This window comes from Hylaeus volcanicus, chromosome 2, assembly GCF_026283585.1.
Source record: "Hylaeus volcanicus isolate JK05 chromosome 2, UHH_iyHylVolc1.0_haploid, whole genome shotgun sequence".
NCBI lineage: Eukaryota > Metazoa > Arthropoda > Insecta > Hymenoptera > Colletidae > Hylaeus > Hylaeus volcanicus.
Genome location: NC_071977.1, coordinates 23387915 through 23409203, shown reverse-complemented (window position 1 = coordinate 23409203; position 21289 = coordinate 23387915). Strand labels below are relative to the sequence as shown.

The 21289-nt window shown below is 35.7% G+C and overlaps 3 protein-coding genes and 1 long non-coding RNA gene across 8 annotated transcripts; 2 read left to right on the top strand and 2 right to left on the bottom strand.

Moving 5' to 3' along the window:
- Positions 1 to 106: 106 nt before the first annotated feature.
- LOC128885177 (peptidoglycan-recognition protein LC-like) lies at positions 107 to 5895 on the bottom strand. Of its 2 annotated transcripts, none has more exons than XM_054139053.1 (4): positions 4744 to 5895; positions 2899 to 3507; positions 2135 to 2278; positions 107 to 1724 (listed from the first exon to the last, which is right to left on the bottom strand). In XM_054139053.1, exons 2-4 carry the CDS (start codon positions 3473 to 3475, stop codon positions 1198 to 1200), a joined length of 1248 nt encoding a protein of 415 aa, XP_053995028.1. In that variant the 5' UTR covers positions 3476 to 3507; positions 4744 to 5895; the 3' UTR covers positions 107 to 1197. The 2 variants fall into 2 exon arrangements, with proteins under 2 accessions (XP_053995028.1, XP_053995027.1); XM_054139052.1 differs by having other exon boundaries at positions 108 to 1724; positions 2899 to 3484; positions 4744 to 5889.
- A 615-nt stretch (positions 5896 to 6510) lies between these two features.
- LOC128885175 (tubulin delta chain-like) lies at positions 6511 to 9714 on the top strand. The gene has a single exon (XM_054139049.1). The coding sequence runs from the start codon at positions 7059 to 7061 to the stop codon at positions 8397 to 8399; it is 1341 nt and encodes a 446-aa protein (XP_053995024.1). The 5' UTR covers positions 6511 to 7058; the 3' UTR covers positions 8400 to 9714.
- On the top strand, positions 9698 to 21243 carry LOC128885170 (mitogen-activated protein kinase kinase kinase 13). 4 transcript variants are annotated; one of them, XM_054139040.1, is made up of 14 exons: positions 9698 to 9712; positions 10188 to 10765; positions 14337 to 14503; positions 15713 to 15763; positions 17838 to 18112; positions 18187 to 18373; positions 18457 to 18648; positions 18724 to 19150; positions 19230 to 19456; positions 19534 to 19858; positions 19930 to 20333; positions 20409 to 20615; positions 20695 to 20890; positions 20966 to 21243. In XM_054139040.1, the coding sequence occupies exons 3-14, from the start codon at positions 14364 to 14366 to the stop codon at positions 21083 to 21085; spliced, it is 2751 nt and encodes a 916-aa protein (XP_053995015.1). In that variant the 5' UTR covers positions 9698 to 9712; positions 10188 to 10765; positions 14337 to 14363; the 3' UTR covers positions 21086 to 21243. The 4 variants fall into 4 exon arrangements, with proteins under 4 accessions (XP_053995015.1, XP_053995017.1, XP_053995016.1 ...); XM_054139042.1 differs by lacking the exons at positions 9698 to 9712; positions 15713 to 15763 and having other exon boundaries at positions 14427 to 14503; XM_054139041.1 differs by lacking the exons at positions 9698 to 9712; positions 15713 to 15763.
- LOC128885182 (uncharacterized) lies at positions 11238 to 15608 on the bottom strand. The gene is made up of 4 exons (XR_008459554.1): positions 15472 to 15608; positions 13895 to 13991; positions 13601 to 13795; positions 11238 to 12367 (listed from the first exon to the last, which is right to left on the bottom strand). It is a non-coding gene; the product is annotated as an uncharacterized LOC128885182 (long non-coding RNA).
- Positions 21244 to 21289: the final 46 nt, after the last annotated feature.

Here is a 21289-nt window from a genome sequence, read left to right as displayed (position 1 = left end):
AGCGTATGGTAGTGTAGCTCATCGTGTCTCAATGCCATATGTGAAAACATATGAAACAATTTAAATTTTCGTATGTCCACATTTACTTGTTATATTTAATAATATTATGTATCCCTCTAAAGAAACCAAAGTGTAGTAGGTATTATGTATAACAATAGAAATTTAATATTTCGTAATACACGTACATACATGCACATACGCTTTTTTGTATTTTTTCCTTAATTCTTTTTGTATTTTTACACTATGTACACATCGTTATTAGCGCTCGTTGAACGATTTACATATAAAACTGATATCTTTAACATCCTATAAAGTACAATAGTCGTCAATATTTTATTAAAACGCATCACATTTGCAGTCAAGAATGAAAAATTTGTATACCATGTATTCCGACTAATTTCGACTAACCTAAAAAAGAGATCCTTGTATACTATTTACGTTTAGATCTTCGCATTCTACTTTTAAACTCATTCTAGTGTTAGAATGAATGGTTGGCAGCCTATTATTTTGAGTAATCGTTCCTGCAGTGAAACTGATAATCTCAAATTGAATTGCATAAAAAAATTCTTCTCATCGTACACATAGTATTTAAACGTAAGATATAATGACAAGTTAGTTTATCCATTGAGCTCTATCCTAACTGGAGTGTGAACTGCGAGAGAGAAGCCGGTCCGAGAGAGATGCAAGATGAGTGGTTCCGGTGGTACTATCCTATAGCAAATTTATGTGTGGAGGGAGAACAGACTCCTCTTTGTTTGAATTTCGCGGCACTCCAGAAATTATTTACGGATTAATTATGTACAGATTTGAACTTTATTTCCTTTTTATTTATATATGAAACGATAGAAACATTAATAATAATGTAATAATAATGAAATAGTATACATAATTTACATACCATAATTTAGATCATATAAATATATACAATTTGGTATAGAGCTAAATTTTATTATTTGTCACAATTCAATTTTATGCGGAAAAGAATCTGAAAGTAACTCACTCGACAATGCTCGGGTAGGTTATGTTACAGCGTACGTTTGTTCCCCCTCTACAAATAAATTTGCTATAGGATAATACCGGAACCACCCATTTTGCATTTCTCTCGGACCTCCGTCGCCTCTACTTCTTACTACAGAGTTCACGCTCCAGTTAGGATAGAGCTCAATGAATTTATCACAAAATATGAAATAGCATGTTTTACGGCGTTGGCGACCAATGAGGCCAAGTTTTGATGACACTGTACAAGGCATCACCCGGACTTAATGTCCGAGAGATTTGTCGATGTCCCAGTAATTTATAATCTGGCGCAATTTTACCAGCTTCTACCCCTAGTTCGATAAGTCGTTGCGCTGCATACAGTTGATTCTTGGGTGGTACAACAGTATTAAATGTACCAATAAAAGAAAGAGCTATGCTTTTATTATTGTATCCAAAGGATTGGGCACCCACGTAATCCCAACTTCGGCCAACGTATACGAGTCCATCACCGCCAACGAGAAAGTTATAAGCGATATCCGACCAATTTCGAGATTCGATGTGAAACGTCTGAGCAAATCGAACGCGAAACGTACATTCCGATTGCGTTGAACAGAAATCGGTAGCTGTGTGACTGATGATCACGTACGGTACCGGAAGTTTCATTTTTGTCAATTGCTCTGTAGGTGGTTGAGCACCCCATTCGTTTCGTGTAACAAAACGTACATTCTCCACTCCTACATCTGCAACTTAAATATCCAAATCCAAGTTAGACGTGAAATGTTGATTCATATCGCTTTAACACGTTGACTGCCAGACTGATACTCTTGAAAATTTCTATTGTGATTAAGTTTTGTTTCTAGGCTATTGGAAGCTACATAATCAAACATTTATTGTGGGATTTATTTTTATAACTTCGTTGAAGTTTAAGAATTCAATTCAAATTTATTTTCTTTGTTACTGAACATTCAAAATTAATTTTGTTTGTTCTTCAGTGAGAAGCACTGCCACCCATATATGGGTGACATGGCGATCAACGTGTTAAAGCCAAGAATATTTATTGTTAATATTCTACTGCGTATATTTGTACATTATATATTGTAAATTCATAAGGAATCGTATCAGTATCCTGTGTATTTATGAAGATGAGAAATTATACCTGGTATTTCCGGGAAAATAGGTGCTGGTGGAGTAGCAGCGCTAGTCAAGATATAGACGCAAGCGACGACCACAGCAGTCACGAAACTTAAGACTAGTATCAAGAAAATCGCCACGCATCTTTGATTCCATAGCCATTTTGTTACTGAAAGAGTACAATAAAATTGCTTAAGTGAAATTAACGAAACGTTCTTTATTTATGTTGTTAATATTATTCATTACTACAAAAAAAAAAGGCCACTGATAATGTCGCAAAGATAAAATCCGGAAGTAAATCTAATAAAAGATGTTTGATTAACAAAAGTCTGCAAATTCTTTCACAAGCTCAGCAATGGCCGATTTAGATAAAACATTTTTACTCCAGATCTGTAAGCTGTTAAAATGCCTATGATAAGATCTGTGGTATTGATTTATTCTTAATCGCTTTACGTTCGTATACAATATGTCTCACTAGAAACATGCTTTTACGTTAATATTATACTTGCGTTGTTTCATTATCATTATTTGAACCTGGTGAAGATTCAATAGAAGCTTCAAATCATCGTCGCAATAATAGTAGCCAGTCATCTGCATAGTAAATGTATATGGTAGTATTCTAAAAATGTGCCATTAGGTAACTACAATGATCATTAATCAAGATAAAGTTAATCGTTAAAAGACATCCTTCGTGAAAATATATCTGACATAACTATGCAGCTGAATTTCTCTTTTCGTATAACAGTGAACTTATTGTACATTATTGTACAACATTCTTGTCATAATCACCGTTTTCAAAGGTCGAATTTTGAGACAAGATTGGTCTATTGGCGTCTCCGTTAGCATTAGGCAAATCAGATGCGTTGATATGACTAGAGGCACTTGCAACAGTATCGTAATCCTTTACTGGAATTGGGTTGGTGTAAACGAACTGCTTTATAGTCACAGGACCTTTGTAAAAGGTCTTGTTACCGAGATGCACATTGGTCGAGTTCTTTACACGCACATCACCAAAGTTCGAGGTGTCTGCGTTAGGCAGTACCACATTCCCATCCGCGGTGGTTACTTGCTGTTGGTGCTGAAACACCGCAGGTACAGGTAAATCTGGTACCCAGTCTCCATCTTCGACGTCTGTTTCCTCCTCTTCCTCTTCGTCATTATCGTCTACGTCACTGCACTGCGTAGAGGAACCGACAAGGCTGCCATTTCTAGCGACGATGTCCTTGACAGGGAGTACAACCTCGCCAGGTTTGTTAACAGCTTCGTGGTTATTGGAAACGGCGTTGCTGTTGGCTTGATCTTGATCCTTCTGATGGCTGTTCTCGTCTGGTACTGTTTGCTGATGCTGTTGCACCAATGTCACCATGCCCAAGCACTGACGAACAAGAACGTTCCTTGCTACCGTTTGTTCCGAAAGAATCGTCATTCAATTTTAATGTATAATTTCCCGCAACGAGTCGATAGCCGTGACCGTTTACCTTGACTGGTATGCATGACGTGTCGTGAACAACGTTAGGGAAAAGGGAATTCATGATTGTGAATTACCCGGCACGATTAGCTTTGGAAGATTCCAAACGATTTATGATTTCAGAGAAATAAAAATTTAAATAAAATTCCAGGATACAATCATTTCTTTCGATTAGAATGCTTTCAGTTACACGTGAGCGTGTGTTTGCTTCCTTCCCGATAACCATTATCGATTAAGGAAATTTTCAGTTGTTCGTAACGGTTATCGATGAGGGAATGTATGAATTTATGAATACCGATGTTTCTCGTAAAAATTTTAGGGGTAACTGTGCCAGTTGTAAATTACAAAGAAAATTCCGAAAATCCATTAACGTCGATGCAATCGTTGACTATATTTAGAAAGTCGGAAAACGATGGATCGTATAACGGTTTAGAACATTAGGATGCTAATTTCAGTTTCTGGAGGACGTCAAATTTGTAGACTAGCAGTAATTCAAAGCTATCCTTGATTATCTGAAAAATTCGATACGATCGCTATTTGTTTAAGAATCGTTCTGACAAAGGCTTACTTTGTTATAAATTGACGTTGTTAAGACAAAATAGATTACGACTATTCCTCGTTTAGACGATCCAACGTTTTATTTGGAGCATCGTGTGGCATGTTAATCGTGTTATTCCGTGTCAAAGTTCATCGTATACGATGAATTTGAAGATAAGTTTACAGTTTCGAACAAATTAATATTTACTTTATGTTTTGACTCTTCATTTAGGTCTTCAGAACATACACCTCTTACAATTTTATACACATCATCTATGTTTCCATACTTCTTTAATAGAATAATTAAACTAACCAATGTATTGCACGTATATGTAAACATTTATAGGTTCCGAAGATGACTCGAACAAAGTATAAAGTAAATAATAACGTTATAAAAGCATCAGCTTTAAATTTATATCCATGCAAATTTATCTATGAATACTTCCATAGCTCTCGTTGCAATAAAAGCCTATCGGAAGTTATATGAAGTTGATACCGCGGACATACTCGATAATAACAATGGCGATGACGTTGAAAAAAGAAGCGACGATGATGGAAAATGTAAAAAATAATTTCAGTTTTTTTTTTTGTTTCTTGATACATGCATCGAGTAACTAAAAAATAATTACCTCGCACAAGTCATCGCTTCTGTCGTCCGCGATCACTTTGATAGCGTTTAATTATCATCAGCTTACAACAACATGGCGTCTTCTTGAATGCGTTTCCTTCGTCAGTGCTCGATAATAAGATCTCGAAAAAAACCTTCACGAAATTTCACGATTACCAAGTTACTTACACATAACGCGCCACTTACACCACGCTACGTTGATTCTTCGATTTTGTCGACAAATCGTTTAAAAATTATACATTTGACGATCTCATCACGATTCTACAACACTGTCGCGTACGATGCAGCCGATAATGCAGCTCAAGCTGAACACTTTTACGCGACACGACTATTTAAACCTCTCGGTTTCTTTACAAAGATATACCGGTTCGAAATAAGTATGGAGCCGCTTAACTCAAATTACTGGGTTCTATAATCGATTCGGTAAATGCAACATTCCGTGGTTCCTTTAGTTGGTACATATGCCCGTGTACTGTAGTTTCGCAAATCTACGTCACTGCTTCATGACGTGAGACGAGTATCACGAAGGACGTGACTACGCGAACGCTACTCGTTGGAGGAGGAAATCTTCGTGAGCCTCGATGCGTCACGGAATTAAAGTAGAAATAAAAGGTAAAACTGGTTCCTGGTGAAAAGTCGACGCTTTGGCGACGATTTCACTCGTAACACGCCGTACGATAAAAGCACAGGTCATAATCGACGAAAACTAAACGGGACACTATTCTGAATCACGCCCGGTGTCGATATTATCTTTCCGCTAATCGTCGTCGTGACAGACTGTCGACGCTTCGACGATCGAGCTGGAAAATCGCGTGCAACCCCACTCTGCGTCTTCTCTCTTCGCCTGCAACTGGAAATTCTGACCATGCTTTCGCATAATTCGTATTGTAACCAGTGCTGTGTAAGTAGATGGTACCGACTAAACCACAGCACTGATTATAACAGTGATTCCCTAACCATCCCAGTTGGTCATGAGATTTCATGTACGATTGAATGACAGTAGATGACCCGTCTTAGGGTTTTCCCAGTTTTTCTCGCGATAGTCATAATTACGTTCAGAATGAAGCGAAACGCAGATTAAATAGTGGGATATTTTTCAATTGGAATACGAATTAATTGGATTTTTTCGATGCTGTTCCCTCGTACTAGAAGCGGCAATCATTTTGCGCTTACTATCTTGTGTGTACTTTCTCTTCAATAAAACTCTCGCAACGTCCGCCAATGCTGCAAATAAACACACGAACCGATAAGAGACATTCATGTTTCGTTGAAAATTATCTGCACATACATCCATATATAAAAATTATAGCAATGCTAAATCCTGAGTATATACTCTGAGAACGTTTTCTGAGATTTCAAATATTATTATAATAAAAGAGATCGCAAAATTCTGATATACTAACCTTTGTTTTGCTCTACATATCAAAACTAGCTGGTGACCTTCATATTTTGGTTTATATCTCAGAAATAGGTTTCTGAATCTCAATCTCTGAAAAAGAGTAATTATATTAAATTTTATTTAGTCTTAAAATGTTTGATTATAAGTTCATACATCATTATGCACCTAGCTGTGCATACAAGATAAAAGATATAACTGGTTGCGTAATGTTTTGTTGTGTTTTCTTTTCGCAGTAACCACAGTCGTATCCAAGTCATATCGTTGGTTTCCAATTATGCGTTGAATTCTGCTAAGAAACAAAGATTATTGATTGTGATAATTTATGCAGAAAACAGGCGCTGTAAAATGAACGTAATTGAGCCTAATAAAACAGATGCAAAGACTATGTATACTTATAATAAAATTCTATCGTAATTATTGGATTTAAAATAAAAAATCGATATTTATGAAACATTTTATATTGACAATGTGTAATAACACAATGGATTATAATTTTAAATTATGTTTCACTACGTTGTAGTGTTCGAAAATTTATCGACAGATAATAATTCATGAGTTTCATTGTTATTTTTAACTACTTTATCGCAGGTTATGTCAACGACATCTTGCGGCGGCTTGATGAACTATTTGCGGATATTACCATTTATCGGTAATATAAAATATAACGAGTCGTTATCGACGACTCACTGTAATCATATTTATGTACTGACATTTGTATTTTCTTTCCTAAACTTAGAGGAGTGTGTAAACGAAGTTAGTTTTATTTTTGTAGATACCTTGTCAGTAGAAACTTTTAACAGTGAGGATATGAATTGTCTATTAAAATTGTGAATAAAATTTTATGTTTTAGAAGATATGTACATTGTTTTCATATCACAACTAATCATTTGTACATTGAATAAATTCATCTTTTGAAAATGTTGACAATACAATTCGGACAATGTGGAAATCAACTAGGACATACATTATTTTCAAAGATATCATCTGACATGGAATGCATGAATACAGGTGTATCCCATAATACTAATTATCGATATTTGGAAGATACATTTAATATATGGTTTAATGGTATTTCTAAACAAGGTAAACATTTAGCAAGAGCAATTCTTGTGGATACAGAGCAGAAAGTAATAAACAAAATTTGTAACAATCCAACTAATCTGTGGACATATGAAACCAAAAATGTAATTTGTAAAGCTGATGGAGGTTGTGCAAATAATTGGGGATACGGTTATTTGATAAAAGGATACGAGTTAAGAGAGACAATACTAAATTCTATAAGGTTAGAAATAGAGAGGACAGATCATTTAAATGGATTTCTTTTGCTTCTAAGTTCAGCGGGTGGTACAGGATCTGGTATTGGAAGTAACATTGCACAACTATTACGCGAGGAATATAAAACAAAACCAATTGTTACAACAACAATATTACCATTCTCATTTGGTGAAGTGTGCACTCAGAACTATAATACATTATTTACTTTGGCAAAACTGTACAACCACAGTGACTTGAATATTCTATTTGAGAATGAACAAGTACATAATATATGTAAAAATTTACTGAAAAATACAGCTACAAATTTAGAAGATATAAATGAAATTGTTTCTGAAAAATTATTAGCTGTTCTTCAACCAATAAATCATATAAGACATAGTGTAAATTCATTGGTATCTAAGATAGCATCTCATCCTTCTTATAAATTAGCAACAATTAATAGTACTCCGCATATACCTAAAACATCTTCAGAATATGAATCTATGTGTAATTGGGATTCATATGTACACCATCTAAAACAAACACTTCGTATATCAAGTCTAAATTCACAGTTAACTGATTTTGAACTAAAAGTACCATCCAGTTCAAGAAGTAGTACTAAACATTATGTTTACACCTGTTCTGTATCAAATATTCTAATAACACGTGGCCCCACAACAGATCAAGATTGTATCATAACTGATGAATTTAGAAAGAAACATTTATATGCAAATTGGAATACTACTGGCTGGTTTTCCCACTTACACCAAAAACGAAAGCTCTTAAATCACGACAAATATCTTGCCTTGATTACCAATAATTCACAAATTGCTCAACCTCTAGATGTACTTTTAAACAAATCTTGGAAGTCTTACATTCATGGTGCATTTTTGCATCAATACAAACGGTTTGGTTTAGAAGAGGATGACTTTTTACAAGCGTTTGCAGTAGTCGAAAATATTGTAAAAGAGTATAAGGAATTAGTTGCACATATAAAACAATAATAAACCCATTATTTAACCCATTAATTATAATGGTTTTAGGGAAAATTGTAAATAAATTAAATGTTTTTATTATCGTACCATCGCATAGAGGGTAATTGCGTCGTTATTATGCATACGAACGTTAAAATATGCAGCGACGATAAATAGAAAAATAAAGGAAGACAAAATGGGAGTATGAAGAAAGAAGAGAGAAACGTAATAGGTCGAGGGCGGCTTTCAGTTCAACTTGGGGAGAGTGAGATGAAATAGAACGAGCTGCTTTGCTAAATACATCCCTCCTACGATCGTTGAAACGCGTTCTGCGCTTGTGCAAAGGGGAGACGCAATCCGTCGAATAATACAAAAACAGGACGGAAAGCCCTAACCGTTTCCAAGAAATAACGGAAAGACTTCTAGGAATCGGAGGTCATCTCTATTCCCCTACTCCCATATTTATCCGAGGAAAATAGAGAGAATGAATTTCTTGGAAATACTTTCACATCCCACATTGATTTTGAAGAAATAAATTCTATCATACTAGTGTTACGATTATGTAATTTATATTGGAATTATTGTCTGGTTATTATTATATGTGTATAATTAATATATACTTTTGCTAACATTGTGTACAGTACCCATTCCGAAAATATTAAATAAGAAACGTTAAAAGTGAACATGAATTTCTTCAAATTCAACGCCCTGCAGTATCTACATAAAATGTTTCAAGGGCAGAGTATTAGACGCGTTATGAAGGAGGTGGAAAAAAGGAAATACCTAGGTGTAGCTCGGAGAATACTACATAAACAACGACAGATGCACTATCTGCACCGTTCTTTAGCATCAGTCAAGCGTTACAGGTACAGCCACGATTGTCAGGAACTCGTTTGCTGCCCCTTCGTCGCCCCCACTGTAAGTCCTAACTATTGAGCACCTTTAAGATTAAACATAGCACCCCACCACTAATCTCCTGGATCCTACGATGGTGTGTGTACCCAAAAAAAAAAAAGGAAAGGTTTACATACATCACTTACTTGCGTATGTTTCAGGGTACGAAGAGTCCACATAGAATTCATAAAATCCTCTTTCCTTCTCGATAAAACAAGAAGATAATACTAACATAGCTTTGTGTTAGCGATTTTTCATAATACGGGGTGGAAGGAAGTAACATGTTGGAGTAGTGGCGCCATCTAACGTATTCAGGGAAGCGTACCTGTTATATCCCAAATACTTCCTTCATTTCGAAGGATCATTTCAAAACGCAACGATGTTTTAGCACACTTACGATACCATAATATAGACCAATCAAATTAAAGATTTTATACAAAAATAAACATGTAAGTATCCAAATGAAAGATATAGTCCCAAAAATGTTGTAACACCTTGAAATGGGTGGTTCGGGAGGTGATTTGAAACAACTTTTTCCTTAGCGAAAATGTTGTCCGAGGCTTCGTTGAGGAGATATTAACGGAAAACACTGACCAATCAGAGCGCGCGTATACCGTTGGAGCGGCTGCGGTAGCGAAGGCTATGTCCTAAGCGGCCGCGCTTGTACGCGAACAAGCGACTCGACGTGCATCATCGAAGTACATTGACGCAGCCGCTTAGCACGTAGCCTTCGTTACCACGGCCGCTCCAACGGTATACGCGAGCTCTGATTGGTCGACGTTTTCCGTTAATATCTCCTCAACGAAGCCTCGGACAACATTTTCGCTAAGGAAAAAGTTGTTTCAAATCACCTCCCGAACCACCCCTTTCAATGTGTTACAACATTTTTGGGACACCCTGTATTTTTATCATATTTTCTTGAAGCATGCGCCCCTGTAATCCTGCATACAGCACAGAGCACAATACACAGTGGATTGGTGTGCACGACTCGAATACCAAGAGGCGTGGTTTGAATAGATGGACCTGTTCCAACATGCCCCCCTCTGCTGCATAATACAGAGACGCAGTCTTTATATACCACATAGAGGGGGGTCTGTACACCGACAAAGAAACGGGCGCACTCTGGTGTCGAAGCCGTGGACGATGGTGCGCGCCATTTTGTTTAGTGTCCGCTGGACGCGTCGTGCGTCGGGGTGTTGCGGGGTTGTTTTCATGACCGTCAACAAAAAGATATTCGCGGATCTCTCAGCTCGCCTACAACTCTGACAGATACATATTGTGGTCACGTTCGAGATAGTGTAATACGTGCATATTCATCCGTATGATTATTGTGACGTGCAAAGCCAGGATAATTTCTCTGAGAGAGTCCAAGACTCTCTCGTGCATCTTTAGTGTCAGAGTCAGCAGTTGACGAGGACTTCGCAAATGCATGGCGCCAGTCAGAACTTTATGGATACTTCGTAGGGAATCGTTGTCGTTGTCGGCGGAAATTTTTTCTACAGGTAAGAAAAGAGGGGTTGTAGCGCGAACTTAATCGATAAAGCGTCTCCCGTTCTCTTCCTTCTTCCTCGATTCCAAACAGCGGACTCTCGTACCGTCCGTTCTATTTTTTGCAAGTATGTGACGCTTCATGCTTCGGCGAGTTTTTCATGCCAAATATCGTGGAGCCCTGACCACGGTAGTGTCTCGCTTGTGCAAGCCGCTCGTGGAAAGTGAAAGCTCGTTCCCGATCGTTCTGCATTGAGTACGGATCTCGTTGCGTCCGTCGCAGCGGCACGCGTTTTCTAGGTACTACTCTCCCAGTGTTACACGAAACGAAACGTCACTATGGTTAAAATTGTCGCCACTCGGAATAATGTTTCGTTTACCTCTTCGATAGATCTATCGATCTCTCCTATACAAATAACAAAGAAAAGAATTTCGTCGAACTTTTAACAAAGATAACGTATTCGAAACCAGTAAAATATTGAAATTTAGTACTGGTGTGTAGAGAGAAACAAATGGTTGTAATTTATATTTCAAAAGAAATTGTATAGGAATTATTTTATAGCGTCGGAAAACATCGTTAGCTGTGCTTATCTTAATCGTAAGAAGTATAGTTAACGGTCTTCATTAAGGTTTTATGTTTCTCTCTCTCTATACTACATGCTATCGATCATACCAATTGCATTGAATTCTATTTCACTTGTATCCGAAAAGGTAGAGTTCGAGCATAATAGAATTCATTTCGTCGGAATATTATTAATTCGTCCGTTTAAAAGCGGGTCGTTATAATGCGTGTACCGATCACTTTGATACTATAGACAGCATCGCGATCACTGAATTTATCGGGTGATTTCAATGCTAGGTTGTGCAGTACATTGTGTTGCTCTAACGAAATATTTAACAAATGCACATGAGTTATTATACTTTTACGTCAATGTATGGGATTGCATAACGAAGATGACACGAATTCGCACAGATAAATGATAATCGAAGTTGATCGGTCTAGTACATTCCGTTCTTTTTTTTACTAGATTGGAATAACCATTATATCGTTTTCCAGAGCTATAATTCGATAGTATAATGCTTAGATAAAACCATTAGCTCCGCCAGTGTTATTTTCGTATTGTTTCGCGTTACTCATTCGTTCAATGAAGCAGATTGCATTTCGCGCCCTTCGAACGACAGTGAAAATAAACTTTCTTTAACGTCATCCCAGACATATATGATAAACGTTCTAAGGGTCGAAGGTGATGTAATATATTCTATTAACTTTATTAAATTTGTCGCTTCAAGTTAGTCATCGAGTTTGTACGTGATCCGATTTACCTTCAGTCTTCATGGTTAATATTTTATGAATTTTTGTCATTCATAAGATAAATATGTTTCTATTTTCCCACTGTAACGTTGCGGGTGGCCGATAAGCGACAAAATCGGCAGAGACGATGAGCACCCCCTCATTACCAGACGTTTTCCCCAACTTTACACATGGGAATACGTACGTACGCCCAAGAAAGAAGGGGTGCAACGTGTTCACTCTTTTGGAACATCGATCCGCCAACTCAAGCAAAACTTTAAGTACCCCTTTCACTGTATCAGTTATTCGCAAGTGCACTGTATAACTGAAAAATACGTTTGATGTAACAAAACATTGTAGACAATTTATTAATCGTTGATCGGACTTACTCCTAATGTTAATGTTCCTCTAAAGACCAGAGAGTTTCATTAATATAATATTGAATCAATAAATGATATTCTTAATTATTTAAAGGGCCTAGCCGATTAAGATGGTCAAAACTGCCCTTAGATCTTTTTCAATAGCTCTTGAATCATTCGAAAGCTGACCAAGAAAAACCCTTCTGAGTAAAATTTTAATCCTCTAGCTTGCCCGTGAGGGTAGTTACAGGGTAAAATAGATTTTACGCTTTCCGGCGCATTTTCCGATCTCAAATACGTTCTAAAATTCTGAAAAAAATCTGACACATTCCGGATCCTAAGGCGCATTTTTGAGAATTTTCTCAGATTTTTTTGTTTTGCAAACTGTGTTCGTAAGAAATAAAAAACCTCAAAAAAATCGGAAAAACATATTTTTCTCAAAAATATAAAGACATGCTATTCTACTGTTAGGTTCCCTGATAAAGTACTATAACAGGCAATGTCGTAAATTTTTTAAAAATTTGTTGTTCGGCTCCTTCATTGTCAAAAACAATAAAAACTGAATTTTTCGACGTTTTTGCTGCGAGTTTGTATTGTTTTTGACAATGAAGGAGCCGAACAACAAATTTTAAAAAAATTTACGACATTGCCTGTTATGGTACTTTATCAGGGAACCTAACAGTAGAATAGCATGTCTTCATATTTTTGAGAAAAATATGTTTTTCCGATTTTTTTGAGGTTTTTTATTTCTTACGAACACAGTTTGCAACAAAAAAATCTGAGAAAATTCTCAAAAATGCGCCTTAGGATCCGGAATGTGTCAGATTTTTTTCAGAATTTTAGAACGCATTTGAGATCGGAAAATGCGCCGGAAAGCGTAAAATCTATTTTACCCTGTAACTACCCTCACGGGCAAGCTAGAGGATTAAAATTTTACTCAGAAGGGTTTTTCTTGGTCAGCTTTCGAATGATTCAAGAGCTATTGAAAAAGATCTAAGGGCAGTTTTGACCATCTTAATCGGCTAGGCCCTTTGTTGTACAGTAGTATGTAATCGCTTGAATGAATGCAAAACATATTTCATTGAAACGATGTAGTTATCGGTGTCTTCGTTATGCACCTTGTTTTGTAATCGGAAGTAAACTGTCAGGCACGAGATTTAGAAGGTTTCGGGGGTCGCTAGAAGTGTGTTAGAGCTTACCTAGCCTCAGCACAGGTGCTTAGGATTAATCCAAGACACGCCTACGAGTGACTCACTGTACAAAACTCCGTATTCTTTTTTTTCGTGGCGCGAAAGGGTGCCGCGTTTAAACCAGTATAAGGTAGTTATTATATGTAGATCTAGTCAAATGCGTAATTACCTTGTTCGTTCTACTCTTGGACCGAACAGGGTTTACTATAAATTTAAGGTTTAATGTTATATTGGTCAAACGAAAAAATCCTGATGAAAAACAAAAACTTTCAGTTATCTTATAGATTTTAATGTGTGTATTACCTTTAGTCCGTATATTTGTTCGTTTTTTTCGAATGATAGCCCTCTCCATCGTTAACTAAAAAATGCTAATGATACGGTCCATCCAGATCCGAGGAATCTGCAGGAAAAATAAAACCACGGTTAAGTTTGGTATGTGACGGCCACATACCACGCCTCTTACTAGATCAGCATTCCATTGAACTCAACCTCCCCATGTTATGCTAAAAGTGATTTCTTATTCGTCTCTTCTCCTTTTCGTCAGTGGCTCCGTACTTGGTAACGTGGCAACAAATAACATATTTAGCATGTGTCCGCGACAATATAAACAAGTTGTGCGATAAACTACTTTATATTCAACAATCTTATTCTGCAATTCGAGTTCGAATTTTTACCTAGACTTTCGACCATCTCGGATTTAAATTAATATATTTCTGTGTAACGAGCGTGCAACTCTTTCTTTTAGACATTGAATACGGAAAGGTAAACGAGAATGCGCACCCCTGCTGAGACCGAGACACTACCTCAACCTGAGATGTATAAACTCGAATTTCAGGAAACGGAAGCGTCGTCGGGTGTTAACGAAGTAGTCTTATCACCTTCACACCCGGAAACGCATATATTTACTAATAGGTAAGAGTAAACAAATAACAAGGTATCGAACAATACTGAATATTTGTTTCGTAAGATTCGATATTTCCCTACACGCTTTCATTTTTATGTGATTCGTTCATTATGAAAGTAATGTAAAGTCAATTTACCTTTCTTTTCAGACATATGAAAGGTTTTAGTTTGATAAGCGCTAATTGGCTAGTTGCATGTTTTGTGTGATCGCCGATAAGTAGTATAGATATTATCTATGAAAGAGTAATTTTAAGCACAAGTTCCCCTAATCATCCAAGGTTTATGTAAGAGAGTCCGTGTCTATTTATTTGAAACATAGACTTACGTATCTTTCATAACGAAGTTATCTAATTTGCACGTTTGAAATAACGCGCCTTTTCAGGTGGATTTACGCGCGTTACGGTTGCGCATGCGTATATTTAATCGCCTGTCGCATGCGTACCGTGAAGTACTGTTTTAAACTGAAGCACTAAAAAAGATTGAAAACCACCCTGATTTGTAACAACAATTCCAACAAACATTTGCTCGTACACGTTCGCACTCGAAATAAGATGAAACTGAGTAGAATTCTTAAATAAGATGGTTTTTAACAATATCGAGGTGGTTACATTCATTGTCAGTTATGGACAATACATTACACTTGATCATCACACGTACAGTGAGTTGCAAAAGTATTCATACTGCATTATCTGCAAACTTCAAACGCTTGACATGTACACTGTTAATTAGAATTTCGATCATGCCTACAGAAATTAGTAGCCAAGAAGTTTTCAAGTAAGAGCTGATGGAAAGTTTGGTACTAAGGAAGTATACAATATATTGAGCAGTTGGTTTGTAATATATCAAGTTGTTCCATTGCAGAAGTATAAATACTTTTGTGATTGGTAAAATTAGTTAATGCGATAAAGGCCAAAGAACGGCTCTGACCATCTCAAATAATGAGCAGTTTAGAGAAGAGGAATACTTCTGTGACTTACTGTATGTCATATTGAAGAAGCAAACGGTAAACGCGGCCCTCTACAGGCGAACTTGTCAGTTTACGATATGTCTCGTGCTCGGTTATATCGCGTGTAGTTTTCTCGTACTTATTTTTTGCTCGTCTAGCGAACTATCGATCGGTGGCATGATTTTGTAACACTTTTTGTCAGTGCATGTAACGAGAGTGCTATATCCATATGCGACGGGTTGTACGATGGTCTTTACACGGTTTTTCCTCAGGAAGACGCGGAACGACGATGCGGCCGCTCCAAACAACGTCGGTACGAGGAGGTGAGCTCGAAGGCCAAATCGTCGGAATGCGCTTCCGATAACGGCACCATCGTTGACGGCTTCGATCTTGTCCTCGTACCAATACATCCGCACATAAAACTTGTATTCGCGATTTTTTTTTTGGAATTCGTCAGATATTTATGACGCGGTTTCACGTTTGCACGATCTGTTCACTTGCGTCTTTCGGTCCTTTTCGAGTATAAGAAATATGTAACTTTGGCACGTGATTTCGACATCATTAACAAACGCATAACATTCTCGTATAATTATATAGCATAGGATGCATAATATACTTGAAAGTAGAGGACACTTGTTGCAATATCTACGCTTCCACCTATATCGTTGGCGATATCGTTTTACTTCCACCACTCTGTTACTTGATTCGCGTTCGTGAATTACGATCGCGGTTGTACATTTGACAGGTGTACGAATCACGAACAAAAATCATTCAAACGAGTATAGTGCGATCCTTATCTTCCTATTGTTATTAATTTTAATTATTTAGAGCACGACATTTTATGAAAAAGAAACGATTTATGTATTTACGCCAATTCGATAATAAAGTAACTTTTTAATTATTTGTTATGTTATGATTTATATAGTTTATACGGTGATTATATCGCAATTGCACATTATACTAATGTGAATCGTTTTTACGCACGATGCGTAATAAATATTTAAATACGCTGAATTTTGTATTAAATTATTTTTACGTTCATTACGAAATCAATAATGGTGTTTAAAAATCACAAGTCGGACTGAGACTGTGTTTTTCGAACAACACAGATCCCTGGAAGAAAGTTTCTCGACTGCGAATATAATAACGTGATTGTATCATTAGCTGACTGTTTGCACCACGACATAGCCACACTCCAAATCAGAACAATAATTTATTTTTCTGTAATTTCGTAATCTTGGAAGTTTTTTTTAATCTGTTTGTTTTTTTGTATTTTTTTTTTTTTTTTTTTTTTTTAAACTAAAATGTCTCCTATAACAACTGTTCTGCGTTTCGAACAAATAAAATAATACTTGACATGGAAATTCATAATAACAATTTGCATTTTTTGAATTTCTTTAATGTGCATTTCCGCCATTGTAGTTGTGCAGCTTTAAATGGATGAAGCCCTTAAAGTATTCACTTTTGTTGCAACATGGATGATAACTGATAATCAATTCAAATATAAACCTTGCTAAACATAATTATGTAATTATGTCTTAAACATAAATTTTGTACTATTTTTACATCAATAAATATCTATATACAGTTTCGTGCGTGACGTAATAGTGCAGTCACAGTTCATTGATTTTCATCAAGTCGCTTTTACGAAAAGTAGAATTTTACAAAACTTATAATTAATATTAATTATTATTTCTTTAAAACACAATTTTTTAAATTTCTCGCTTATTGTTAAAGTTAAAATAAATTCATGTAAACATTATTATGCTATGCATTTTTTTTTTAATAACGATATAATGCATTTGTGCATCGACTATTAAGATGCATCGTGAGATGCAATAAAGCAAAAGTATATATCTGGTTTACTGAATAAATCAACACACATACAGGATAAACTTCACCAATATGTCGCAGTTTTCCTGCATCTTCGACCCAAACATAATCTACACGCGATCTTGAAATTTACGCTCAAGGTCATGTTAATAATTCTGAAATAATAAACCAAAAGTAGTAATCATCCTTCATATTTTATATAAATTATTTCAATTTATAAATAAAATTAAGTACTACCATGTTTGTCAAAATATTATATTTAATTAAATTACTTTATACGATTGCATTAAAAAAATAAATATATTTTATTTATTCATCCATAACTTATTTGTTGTATTTCACAAACATGATGTACTAACTTGTTTTTAAACGTAATAAAAATAAAAATGCAACTCTGTTGCACAAACAAATGTTACTAATTGTATGACGTAAAAAAGATGTTATGTTTCGTATGACAATAATATTAACAAAATTAAATACAAACCGTCATTTTTTTAAATATTTCTGTCTACTACAGACATTTTGAGAGTTAAGATATGTAATATATTATATCATATGTTGTAGCATGTTATGCATTCAAGAAGAATTGGGCCAGTTGAGTGGTATTGCGGGTGGTCCTATCATCACTGATTCACGTGATGTTCAGTTACCCAATGACAGTCATACAAATTCTGAAAGCAATAGTAATTCCACTGAAACTCCAACAAAATGTACTCCAGGTTCTGTGACTCTAGATGCACAAAGAACAAGTTGGGTTGAGGGTATATTAGGATGTATGCGTCCAGTTTGGAGTATGCTTTCAAAAGCAGCTGTAAATGAAAAGATTAAAGGACATCAAAGTAAATCATTATTTCCTACATATCTAATACGCTTTGTTTAAATACAGTAAAAGATTAACAGGAGATTATTTTAGCGGATGATTGGGAAATACCATTTGAATCAATTAGTGAACTTCAGTGGCTTGGATCTGGAGCTCAAGGAGCAGTATTTAGTGGAAAATTAAACAAAGAAGTTGTAGCGGTAAAAAAAGTACGTGAACCACGTGAGACTGATATACGGCATTTACGAAAGCTTAATCATCCAAATATTGTACAATTTAAGTAAGTTTTCAGATATATTATGGAAATATAAAACATGATATAATTATCACAATATAGTATGAAACATCTCCATGTATTTTCAGAGGAGTCTGTACGCAAGCACCATGTTATTGTATAGTAATGGAATTTTGTCCATATGGGCCATTGTATGATCTTCTTAGGGCTGGAGAACCAGTTCCACCCCCCAGATTGGTATCATGGTCGAAACAAATTGCAGCTGGAATGGCCTATCTTCATGCACACAAAATTATACACAGAGATCTTAAAAGTCCAAAGTATGTTTAGTGTAATATACCCCAATTATTATAATTGTTAGAAATGTTTTATTTTTATAATATCTTTACTTTCAGTGTGTTAATAGGACAAGGAGAAGTAGTAAAAATTAGTGATTTCGGAACAAGTAGAGAATGGAATGAAATTAGTACAAGAATGAGCTTTGCTGGAACTGTTGCGTGGATGGCCCCAGAAATAATTAGAAATGAACCCTGTTCTGAAAAAGTAGATATATGGTCGTATGGTGTTGTTCTGTGGGAATTATTAAGTGGAGAAATACCTTACAAAGATGTAGATTCGTCTGCAATTATTTGGGGTGTGGGTAACAACTCTCTTCATTTACCAATTCCTGCAAGTTGTCCGGAAGGTTACAGGTTGCTTGTAAAACAATGTTGGGCTGCAAAACCACGTAACAGGCCTTCTTTTAAACACATTGAAATTCACCTTGGCATTGCAGCAGTTGAAGTACTATGTACAAAACCTGATGATTATTTTAAGACACAGGTAAAGCAATAAAAAGACTTTTGAAGATACATAATAGTATCTTTAATATTCAAACATTTAATAATTATGATTATTATAGCAATCTTGGAAAAAAGAAATCAGAGATCACATGAAACAAATGCAAACAAACAGTTGTAGTAGTCCAAGATTTGAAGCTGATCTGATCAGGCGACGCGAGGATGAACTGAGGCATGCTCAAGATATTCGAGAACACTATGAACGTAAACTTGAGCGTACTAATAATTTGTACTTAGAGTTAAGTGCTGTTTTATTACAACTGGAACAACGTGAACGTGATGTAATCAAGTAAGTAGTAAATTGACATGTAAGATAAATTAAAAAATTGGATAATTAATAAATTTATATTATCTTTGATTTCTCAGACGGGAACAACAAAATGGATATAAACAGTGTAAGAAACGGCTTGTTCATCCACTTTTAAAAGCTCAAGAAAGACTTCATCGTCGACGTAATCCTACAACACAATTTTCAACATCATCTACACCAACAACTCCACCGTCACCAACGGATTGTCCACAGAGTCCAGTAAAAGCAACTATGTACACACAATTAAACGAATCCAATCAGCCAGAGACAGTTTTAGCCCCTAGTAATAGTTTTAAACAACGCAAATACAGACATCGTAGAGTAGGATCTGGATGTGGTGTGAGTTCTAGCCCAAGATCAAGTCCTCATCGTGAAAGAAAAGTAAGCATTTTCTATGAAAAAAATATATATAGTTTTACTTAATACATAATAAATAATTTCTTACTTTTCAGAGTACGGAAGTATGTGCACGTTTTGTGGACAGTCAAACCCAAACAGATATAATGCACATCAGTGAAACTGATTTCAGTCCTATTACAAATACAACAGCAGTATCGTCAACAGAAAAGCTTTCTGTAAATAGCACTAATAAACAGTCATTAAGTAAACAAGTACCAGAGTGTTTAAATGGAAACTCAATTTTGTCCGAAGCTCATTATAGAATGCAATCTAGTCCATGTTCCAGCCCTGAACCTTCAAATGAAAATCACGCAAATGGAAATGAACGTTTAAAGGACTGTAGCGATGATGATAACCTAGAAACGCTTGGCCGAAAAGTTAGTGAAATTATCAACGCCAATCGCCTTATTTCTCCCATAGATAATGGAAATTGTGACGATGTGATAATATCACATAGGTAAAGTATATTTAAATATATATGTCAAACATTTAATAGTAATAATTATAAATGACAGTTAATAAACAATTTCAGAGGTAAAGATGAGTCTGGACATTTTTGTGGAATTATCGTCAATGGTACTAATGTACAGCAAGAGCAATCTGAAATTAAAACACGGCCTTGCTCTGAAAGCATAGATCCTTTATGCGATCGTGAAGATGATGCTTGCGAAGAAAGCTGGTCAGACGAAGAAGGCGAAGATCCAAGTTACACATATAATTATTCTCTTAGAAGAAGAAGGTACATAGTCTAAAAAAAAATAATATAATTATTAATAATTTATCTAAGAACTTAAAACTTAAGAATTTTATGCTTTTAGTATTGCAAGAAGACCAATTGGTCCTGGATGTAGATTAAGAAGATTTAAACACGCAACAGTACGAATAGAACGAGTGTTACCTTCCGATGAGGAAAACACTTCTGAATATTCACATCCTCCGTCCAGTCAGTCATCCACGTTAGAGAGTAATCCTGATATGCAAAGAGTACTTCGGAACATTCGTTATTCTCACAAGGTAGGTTAAAGTATTATTTTATTATTCATTAGCGTCTGAAATATAGTATAACGCGTTATATTTTTATTTCTTTAGAGAAAAGGAATAGATGATGTTTCTGATACGTCGAGTCAATCAGAAACAGACGAAGTCAGTGAGATTACAATTGCATCTCAACCAGTAGGTGCAAATTTGAAAGTAGAAAGCAGCGTCTAGGTTAATATGATTTTTATATCTCACCACATTTATAAGTGATATATTATAAGTACCTAATAGCCAGTGCATTTCTGTAGTGTATGTTCTCATTCTATCTTATGTTAAATATTGTAGATATTACCCATTTAAGATATATGTTAGATATGTATGTACATTAATTTTACGCATTATTTATCAATGAACTATTACATCAACATTCTGAAC